Raw genomic sequence first — 10,463 nt, 5'->3', positions numbered from 1 at the left:
TTAAAGGAAAACAACCGGTACTGTTTGAATTAGAAAAGGCAGCGTTTGAGACGCGAAGGGTCTGGTTTTGGTAGAAAATTTTGTGGATGGGGTAGTTGATATCGCCCATTATGATAGTGGGTTGGCCATTTTTGTTGCAAGAGATCTGGAATCCACGGTGGCCACAAGAGTACTTTTCCTGCGTATCAAGGATGTAGAAGGGGAATGTTATGTTTTGGCCATCGCCACAGGCTTTGGGGACACTGCACGCTAGGAAGCGTGGGTCGTCTGCACCTAAGGATTTTGTGGCTAGAAAGGAAAAGAAGAGGACGCAAACGAGGCTTATCATCGGAGAAATGGATGATACAAGGGTGGGCAGCAGGAAGCTTGCCTGTTTCATTTGTGGATCTTGAAACTGTGGAGGGGCATAAAGAAGAGGATCATAATCAGGGGAAAGCGTAGGGTATTGAGGAAATAAAATCTGTGGAGTTGACTCCGGCGGCTTGAGCCTGAGACCACCGGGCAACTTAGCCGGTCGTCGAAGGGCCCAACTAATAATTATACAATAAGTATATAATTTTTTGAAAAAAATAAAATTAAGGGTAAAAATACATTTTAAGGCTATAATATAATAAAAAGTTAATAAAATACTATTTAATTAAGACTACTACTTAATAATTGTACAATAAAAATTATTTTCAAATCAAATTTTAAGACTCTAATAGGGTAAAAATTTAATATATAATTTCTAATTAAGGCCCTCGATCATAATAAAAGTAACTACAAATTAAAAGTCTTATTATTTACGTTCAGAAAAAGCATCCATAAATTATTTGAAAGTCTAAATTATTTACTCTTTTTAAAAGCCCAATTTTTACATTCATTTAATTAGTTTAACTTGCATAATTTTTTCTCCGACATTTATTTGAATTGAATGTTTAGAAAAATATAAAAAAGTTTTCAAAGTGCATAAATTTTCATTGTTTGCGTTGTGTATAATAGATAGAATTACATCATCGGTGAGCCTTCAATGTCCTAACAATTTTTTTCCGCATTATGTTCTATTACAAATAAATCAATCTTCATATAACTTATTTCAATTTTTCTCTTTATTTTTCTTTAAATCTTATTATTTCATGTCTTTGAATAAAGTGATAAGTCGTTTTATATATATCTAATAAGTTATATACAAAAAAAAAAAAAAAAAAAAAAAGTTTTAAAATACATTTTACAATCGGAAGAAAGTGCTATAATTGACATATTAAAAAAAATATTAATATAAATATTAAAAAAAATTAATTTAAGTAATATTTAAATTAAAAAAATGACTTCACTTAAACTTGTTTTTTTAAATCTCAACTTGTTTTTTTAAATCTCAAAATTTATCAAGCTGACCCACTCACGAGATGCAGTTGACCCGTTGACTGGAGCCACGTGCCTTGGCATTCAATATCTGCCCCACAGCTTAGGCTGTCGAAATTTCAAGGCAATTTCATGTACATGGCCATGTTTTGAAAGTGTTACAACTTGAAATATCTTCAACATTCTATTGTATGTACGGTCCTTTTTCAGTAATTGAATTCATATTTACAGTTCGTCTTTAAACTTTCTTCTCATTATCTGCTATATGTTAATCCATAAGATAAATCCTGCATTTCAAAGTAGTAAGAACTCGATGGTGATTCAATGAAAGAGTTGGTTTCCAGTAAAGCCATACTGTTACTCAGTCCAGTTGCACCTTAAAACTTCTATTACTAGAATGCTAAAACTATCTTACATTATTTGTGGATATTACATATACATTTGATGCAACATCGTAGTAAGATTCAAACAATTGCTGGCCTACGAAAATGGAGATTTCAACCCAAAAAAAAAAAAGAATTATAAGGTAAAGAATAGAGTAAAACAGTATTGGAGCTACGCCACTTTAACTCCACTGGGGCGTTTTCCTTCCATTGCGTCCTTCTTATTGCGACAATCAGCACAAAGGAAAGGCCCTTGCCAGGGTGTTGAGCTGGTGGAGAAGATGCCTCCAGCATGAACAGAGATGCCCTCACTTGGAGCAAGGTCAACTTGGCATACAGCACACATGAAAATGCCAGATGTCAATTGGGCTGTCGACTCGTCATTTCCCAGTCTGCAAAACATGTGATATTAATTGATGATAGCAACCCAATACTAAAACAAAGCATTCTCATAAGACAAGAATTCACATTATAAGGAACTGAGCTATGAGTGTAAATCACTCAACTGAGGAGCCAACCAAATCAAATGAGTACTACAGGGTAAGAAACAAGAACATCTGAGATGGTGGCAATGCACAGAACTCAGAGCACAATAAGAAGCTAAAATAAGCAGACAGAGACTAAATTAAGTACAAGTGGGTTTGGTTTGACATCAACACATGACCTAACTTAACCAAGCCACCTATCATACTTGTAACCTACGACTAAATAGAACATAGTATTTGGGCCAGACTGTTCTGATGGTGGAATCTAAGTTCACAAGAAACTTGAATTGTTTGGAACAATGACCATTCCCACTTTGAAACTGGATGTTTCAACAAAATTTTCATATCATTGTAAATCTTAAAAACCAGGTGAATCTTAAATTTTTGTTTCAAAATAAAGGGTCCACATCTGATTAAGCAGTAGAAGAATTAACGGGGCACGTATTTTGAGTCCTCAAGCATCTAAATCCATTAAGATATTATAGTTCGAATTTAGGACACAAGACCACGTAAAGCAATTTGCATCTATCAAAGAAAACATGTTAGGTATTATTGAATATTGGTAGAGAAAAGAATTAGGCCAGACCAGCAAATATCCTGCACAGCATCATGGCTTCATGGGTAAAAGACCACAACGGACATTTCCTTTCTTAAGCTACTTGATTTCGGAGGTTATTGGACTGGTTAATTCATTTTAAACTAACATTCAGATAGCAAATAGGTTAAGGGTAGTTTCACATTCACTCTCTTTTTGCCTGGGGAAAGGCAACTTCACCCTTGGTGAAGGTGGGATCCAATTTCAGGATTCTACTACCAGCTAAGCTAGCTTGCAATTTCAAATATGGTCAACACAACCAATTGAAAAATACAATTTGAGGTAGCACAACTCAGTGGAAAAGCAGATGCAGAAAGGTTAATTGGTGGCTCATAGAAAACAATATCAATTTTTTAAAAAACTTGTATAAGTATAGGTCATGAACCAAACATAATTTTAAAACTGATTTCTACTCAACTGCAAAACCTCATTTCTACTCTTCGTATGAATAGAACAAAATTTGACGCATTTCCCCTAAAGAATCGATCACTTACATATCAATCTTATCAACAAAAGCATTGTCCACATATACACTCCAAGAGCATTGGCAATAAGGTCAGTAAGGTGGGAGTCGGTGCTATTTCATCATCAAGGATTTATGAAACCTAACATCATAAAGAACAGAAAATAAAATAAAATATGTCTGCCCCCTTCCATTATTCTCCATCCTAACCTTTTCCTTTATGCTATAAAATTGTTGCATATAGATTTCTACTTTTCAAACAAAAACCCTACTTTAACACATTATAGCATACATTTAATAGAGCAAATTTCTAAAAGAAAGAGGCTGCAAGGAAATCGATAAGTCGTTCACAATTGTAAGCTTAATAGATTATTCAAAAGTCAATTTTTTGCAAAATAAGCATACTGACCTTTCGGCAAGCATTGCTGAGCCTTCTTCAAACAATTCTTCCACTATACCTACAGCTGATAGCTTCTTTGATAGCTTATTAGCAGAACTATGGGACCTCTTCCTGGAAAATAGAGCTCTCAGCTTGTTCTGCTTTTTAGGAGTTGAAGGCTGTACCGAATTATCAGGAGGAATTATGTCAAGAATTATGCAGGTTGTATCATCCTTCAAGCCCCTTGTCCTTAATGCTTCCTAAAAAATAATCCATCAAAATACAATATAAATAAGCATTAGATTAGCATAAGAGTACCATTAGCCCTGGTTTATGCTAAACCATTGACCAGAAGGGCATGGTAATTCAAACAGGACTAGCCAGAACATATAGCAAAGTAATGAATTTAAACCACCTTCACAACTTGTCTAGCAGCAAGTTCAGCAGTCAACCCCCGACAAGATTTTGCAGCCATTTCCGATGATAGGGCATCCCAGATACCATCAGAAGCAAGTATAAGCCTCCCACCTGCATTTGATAGCTTTTATACAAAAGAAGAATGTTAGGATTCGTGATGAAGATGGCTATGATGCATATACTTCACATTCATAAAATAAAGTAAAAGAAACTGTGAAAGAATTGGAGATAAATGAGTAAATAACATAAGCAGAACAAAGAACAATACCTTCACTTGTTTGACATATGGTATTGGCACTATGTACTCTCCCACATCCATGTCTCCAATTGACCTAGAAAGGCATAAACCCCCGGGCCAACAACGGAGGGGACCAATCTGCAAGGATTAAAAGTCACATACTACTTAATGTAAAATAACAAATAAACATAACTGGAGGGAAGAACGTCATTAACGTTAAAGCCATCAAAATAGAGTTATGGAATTTTTTTTTTTTTTTTTTGGAAAAGGAAAAATAAAAAATAAAAGCACCTTACCTCAGCACCCCCAAAAATACTAAGCCTCCCCACTTCACCTCCACTTGCAGTAACACGTTCCCTCCTGCAACCATGAAGAACCACTTACAAGTGTATCCAGGAAAATGTAATAAATGAGAGCTTTCAAATAGATACTCACTCTTCTACATTCTCTTCAAGTCTATGATCAACAGTTAAGTTGGAAACAGTTCCACCCTGAGTATCCAAAATACAACGGGAGTCTCCAACACATGCAACAGTCACAGTCCATCCATCAACTATTACAAATGTAGCCGTGGTTCCAGATGTTTCTCCTGGAGATAATCAGACGAGGATAAGAAATAATTAGTCCATCATCATACATACCAATTATGGCTCGAGACTACAAAATAAAAAGAAAAAGAAAGGATTTTCTTTGGGAAAAAAAAAAAAAAAAAAGGGCGGCCAAATTATGCCTCTGCTCTGAAATTCCTTGTCAGTCTTCACAAACCCAGCAACCAATGCACGAGGTAAAGCTTGAAGCCACTCCTCACAACTAAGCCCGCGGGGGATAGCACCCAACACATGATTCAACAAATGCTCCCTCGTAAAAATGGCAGCAGCATTTCCGTTGTGCCCATCAAAGATCTGAATATCAGAGAAAGTAATAACCATCATGTTGGAAAATAAATCCATACCTATGCAAAATTCATATGTGCACACAGCTTAATAATACAACTAATGACAACCAGGACATGTGAAAACAAGGAAGAAAATAGATTCTTGAACCATGATTGCCACTAGTAATCATAGAATGTTGAAATGCATTAATTACCAAAAACATTAATCTTACAAATTGCGAAAAATACAATAAAAACGTAAGAAAGGAGTGTGTAGTATGTAGGTCGAAAAGTCATAAACTCAGTGCAAACATCATGGCTCAATGACATATAACACAGCTGAACAACTGGGTAGCAGTCAATGTGGCATGGCAAAATGGAAGTCGATAGACAAAGGATGAGTGTTACCGCAAATACAGAGAATGTCGACAATGAATTCCCGGGGACTCGCTGGCAATCCGTCTTAATCAGGAAATAATCCTCCCCTTTCCTAGACTGGGCCGCATGCGCATATCTCACAGTGGGCTTCTCCATCTTCTCACTCCTCATCTCTCTGCTGATCAGTGCAGCAAGAGGCACAAGATTATGACGATGGCGCCTCCCTTCACCCGACGCCATATCTTCCATGAAAACAAAGTCTTAGGCCCAAAACCTTCAAGCTATTGTGTCCGTCTCAAAAGCATATTAAACTCTAATACCCAAAGATCCTATGATTATATAGAGTCCAACTCAACCAAAACGCAAATTGCTTTGAATCAATAACCTTTCTAAATATCCAAACCCAGTGTCCTCCTTTGTATAATTAACACGAAAACCCAATTCAAACACAAAAATTCGAACTTCTCCAAATCAGCCTCAAGATTTCAAACTTGATCTGCATCCATAATTGATAAAACACTGAGCAATGTTAATCTAAGATCCAAAAAAAAAAAAAAAAACTACAAATCCACATCAAAGAACAAATACATAATAAAAATATGCAAGTGCAGACGCATAGATTAATTTGATCATTCAACAACAATAAACCTTAATGCTGTGCCTGGTTACCAATAAAAGGTTTTTTCAAAAAATAATAATAATATAGTTTCAAACTTACATTCCAACATAAACAATCCTCAGGTTTCCAGAGAAAATAACAAAATCATTTCTTCTTTTGTTTTGCTCTTCGCAGTTTTCTTAGCCACTAAACAGCGTATATGACTCCAACAGACGAGAGAGAGAGAGAGAGAGAGAGAGAGAGAGAGAGAGAGAGAGAAAATTACCAAGAGAATGTCCAAATGCGTATCGACCAAAGGCAAACGCAGATCTGACGGCGACACTAAGTAACAACACCAAGACGAAGAAGCAAATTAAACAACTTTTATACCAACAGGAAAAATCAATACGGAGACGCAACCGCGTATTGATGACAAGGAATGAACTGTAAGACCCCCACCTCCCCCAAATGCTCCAATTAAACAAAAAAATAAAAATCCCTTTAGAGACAGAGAGACCGAGAGAATAAAAAAGGCATTGAATTTCTGAGGTCAGCTTCACAACGTTTTCCTCCACCAAACACCCCAACAAAAACAAACAATTCTTAGGCAAATTTTCCCCCGGAAAAAGGAAATGGCAGGATAATTCTCGTACCGATCTAGCTTTTTATTCAAAGAAGAAAAGAAAAAGCACAGAAAGTGGCTTTTGCTGACTGTAAAGCAATCTGTCCTCAATCCCACATTTCTGAAAGTCGGTTTCGCAAACCCCTCTTCTTCCCCAGAAAAAAAAAAAGCCACACTTTTTAAAGTTTCCCAGGACAAAGAATTACAGTGACTCAGTGAGAAAATATTTCAATGATTTTTTTTTTATTTTTTTTAATTAAGGAGCAGAATCTCTATAAGCACAGCTAAGTATAGGATGATTATACAGTTATACAGTTATACTAATACAAGACTAAACCTCGAACACTTAATTGCCATACTTAAGCATTACATCAAATAAACTCCCAAAAAAATATATATATATATATGAATTATCAGTGAAAAAATGTTTTAATAATTTTTTTTGTAAGCACAGACTGCACAGTTAATATAAGATTACAATATTAATATAAACCAAACCTCTAAACACCAAATTTTGAATAATCCCACATACAAAAACTAAATAAATTAATAAAAAATCCAAACCTCTATCACCACATAACATGTTTAAACAGCTTTAAAAAAGAGGGACTATGCAAGGTCTACCAATAGGGACAAGTGGCCTAACAACCTTTTTCTTAAATTATTCAAATTTCACAAAAATTCTAACACCATAATAATAAGAAAATTAGTCTCATACTTTACACCACATTCGTGCTATATGCCAATTTGGCAGCTCAGCTCAGTATATTCAACTAAGGTGAAATGCCCAATTTACTCTTAAAGTTAAGGTTGAATTGAGTATATCATGTCAGCCGAATATGTTAAGAGGGATTAAAATTTCTTACAATTTAAAAAAAAAAAAAAAAAAATTGTATATTCTCAAATTACAGCATTTAGGCCTTTTCTTTACATTAAAAGGTCTGAAAAATGCTATATACTAAAATTATGGCATGTTACAGTTAAAATTGAATATATTTAAAAATTTGTCAAAAATATATATATTTTTATCATATTCTTACTTTCTGTATTTGTAAAAAAACTTTTGAGCAAAAAATTATTTTTTAATCTTTTAAATAAGAAGCGTTTTTGCAAAAATGAAAAAAAAAAAAAAAAAAAAAAAAAAAAAAAAAAAAAACATTTTCAGATAAAAATTATTTCTAGCTGCTTTGATAACATGACACAATTTTGAGTAATGCTAAAAGTTTTTCATGTGTTCTTCAAAAAATATGGTGACTTTTAAAATTACTATTAGATTTGTGATTGATCACTAATAAATTTTAATTAAATTTTAATTTTAAAAATAATTTCATTTTTAGAGAAAATCAGAGTGATGCATAAAGAACATTTAAAATTACTTCACAATTTTAGGAAGTAGTATTTTTCTAAGCGTTTCGATGAAAATAAACTGCCAACGGTTTATAATTTGAAAATAAAATTTATGTAGAATCCTACTCCAAACAGTAATGATTGAGTGCATTGAGATTCTTTGTTCGAGGACGCGTTTAGAGAAGGGGAGCGGACGAACCTGAGGAGACATTTAAGAGCAAATGTTGAAAAGGCTGACACGTGGAACGGTCATTGCATGTGTTTCTGTGATGGCAATGATGTGGACACGTGGGGTCTAGGCGCTGCAGCCTGCAGTGGGGGTGGGGGCTCTGCCACTGGGTACGGTCACACAGTTTACTTTCTCTGCGTACTGTTTGGTTTCTTTGTTTATTTATGGCGGTCCCCGCGCCACAGTCAATGCTATTGTTGACGGAGGACCAAAGCCACGATCGTGGGATGGGGCCTACCAAATTGTGCGAACATTTCTTAAAAGTTGAAAATTAATTTGTTGGGGCACATTTGAGAAAAGTTAAAAATTAATTTGGTAAAATTTTAAAGGTGTTTTGCAAAAATTAAGAATTGAGAAATAGTTTTATAAAATATAAAATTTGAAATTTGCATTCTCCAGTCTTTTCTTTTTCTTTTTTTTTTTTCAACTTTTTCAAAAAATATTAACTTCAAAATATTTTTAATTTTTTTTACTTTTTCTATCACATAAACACTCTTTTATTACATTTTAAATAATAAACTCACTACAATATAATTTTTTTTTTTTTCACTTTTTCATATAAATTATTTCAACTTTATATCACATCAATTATATTTTTCAATCATTAAAAAAAAAATTCTTAAAGGAAGGGGAGAGGTGAGGGTTGGATTTTCAAACAGGGACTCCCACTCTCATACTCTCTGATGTGACACTCAAAATTACAATTAGATTTTCAATAGATCTCTATTTTATTTTAGATCTAATTGAGATTTCGAGTGCCACTTTAGGAAGTGTAGAAATAAGAGTGTGTATAGCATTTCCCTGCAACTTTTACCTTTTTCAAAGAACAATTGTAACATTGGTCCCTGTGGTATACCATAATTATTTTTCACTCTCTATAGTTCAAAAAGTTCATAGGAGGTCTTTGTGGTTAGCAATAATTACAAATCGATCACTGGAGTCAAATTCCGTTAAAAATTTTAACAGATTCTGTCAAATATCATGTCAGCACCATGTGTCACCAATAAGATGGCGACAAGTGTCAATCTTAGAAAAAAAAAAACATAAATTTATTAAAAAATAAATAAATAAACTTATTTTTTTATAAAAAAAATTAAAAAAAAATTAAAAAAAAAAAAAAAAAAGAAAAAGAAGAAAAAAGGAAAGGCAGAGGGGTGGTTGGCCACCCTCAGCCAATGGGGGTGGCTCGAATCTACTAGGGGTCGGGCCACCCCCAGCCACTGGGTGTGGTTGCGCGCCACCCCCATTGCCTTCCCTTTTTTCTTTTTTCTTTTTTTTTTTTTTTTTCTTTTTTCTTTTTTAAAAAAATAAGTTTATTTATTTATTTTTTAATAAATTTATATTTTTCTATTAAGATGGACATGTGTCGCCATCTTATTGGCGACATGTGGTGCTGACGTGGCATTTAACAGAATCTGTTAAAATTTTTAACGAAATTTGACTCCAGGGATCAATTTGTAATTATAATTTACCACAAGGACCTCCCATGAACTTTTTAAACCATAGGGGGTGATTTGTAATTATTGTATACCACGGGGACTAATGGTGCAATTATCTCTTTCTTCAAAAGAGAAATGTTTCACATACTTCTAAATGTTTACTTCCAAGTGCTTACTCCCTAATGTGGCAATGAAAATCACAATTGGATGCTATATGTACTTGCATTTGTTATTTCATTTAATGGTGATTTTCACTAACACGTTATGACGTCAAGGAGTGAGTATTTTGAAGTATGTGTAACACTCGTATTTTCAAAACTCTTTTTATAACCCAAAACTCAAAATACTTATCAAAATTTTGCAAAAAATGCTCTAAATTCTCATTACTGATATTTAGCACCAAAGTAATTTAAATAGAAAAATACTTGAGCATTGCAATTTTCACTATAGTTCTCTTAAAAACACACGTGGTAGTATTTTAATGATAAAAACAAGCTATAAAATTTGATACATAAATTTAATAAATTGTTTTGTGGCTGATATGAAAGTGACACATGGATTATTAAACCAATTTGTAAGAGACTTATAATAAAAGCTATAGCCTAACAATACTCATTTAAAAATACGTTCAATTTTGATCAGATTTTGGTTATATATATATATGATCATATTTGA

At 33.7% G+C, this 10,463-nt stretch overlaps 1 protein-coding gene across 2 annotated transcripts; it reads right to left on the bottom strand.

Moving 5' to 3' along the window:
* Positions 1-1,658: 1,658 nt before the first annotated feature.
* Positions 1,659-6,956, bottom strand: LOC133852781 (probable protein phosphatase 2C 15). 2 transcript variants are annotated; one of them, XM_062289535.1, is made up of 9 exons: positions 6,438-6,956; positions 5,584-6,049; positions 5,032-5,203; positions 4,737-4,890; positions 4,598-4,661; positions 4,332-4,439; positions 4,062-4,187; positions 3,677-3,906; positions 1,659-2,116 (listed from the first exon to the last, which is right to left on the bottom strand). In XM_062289535.1, the coding sequence occupies exons 2-9, from the start codon at positions 5,800-5,802 to the stop codon at positions 1,897-1,899; spliced, it is 1,293 nt and encodes a 430-aa protein (XP_062145519.1). In that variant the 5' UTR covers positions 5,803-6,049; positions 6,438-6,956; the 3' UTR covers positions 1,659-1,896. The 2 variants fall into 2 exon arrangements, with proteins under 2 accessions (XP_062145519.1, XP_062145529.1); XM_062289545.1 differs by lacking the exon at positions 6,438-6,956 and adding an exon at positions 6,272-6,371.
* Between the last annotated feature and the right edge of the window lie 3,507 nt (positions 6,957-10,463).

Source organism: Alnus glutinosa, chromosome 1 (assembly GCF_958979055.1).
Source record: "Alnus glutinosa chromosome 1, dhAlnGlut1.1, whole genome shotgun sequence".
Taxonomy (NCBI): Eukaryota; Viridiplantae; Streptophyta; class Magnoliopsida; order Fagales; family Betulaceae; genus Alnus; species Alnus glutinosa.
This window is presented reverse-complemented; position numbering and strand designations above follow the sequence as displayed.

Bases quoted from the DNA above. Each gene is read 5' to 3' on its own strand.
- LOC133852781 (XM_062289535.1), bottom strand. From the start codon at position 5,802: ATGGAAGATATGGCGTCGGGTGAAGGGAGGCGCCATCGTCATAATCTT. The intron at 5,204-5,583 runs GTAACACTCATC...TCTGATATTCAG, and splicing joins CGACATTCTCTGTATTTGCG to ATCTTTGATGGGCACAACGG. The intron at 2,117-3,676 runs GTCAGTATGCTT...CATGTTTTGCAG, and splicing joins TCAGCAATGCTTGCCGAAAG to ACTGGGAAATGACGAGTCGA.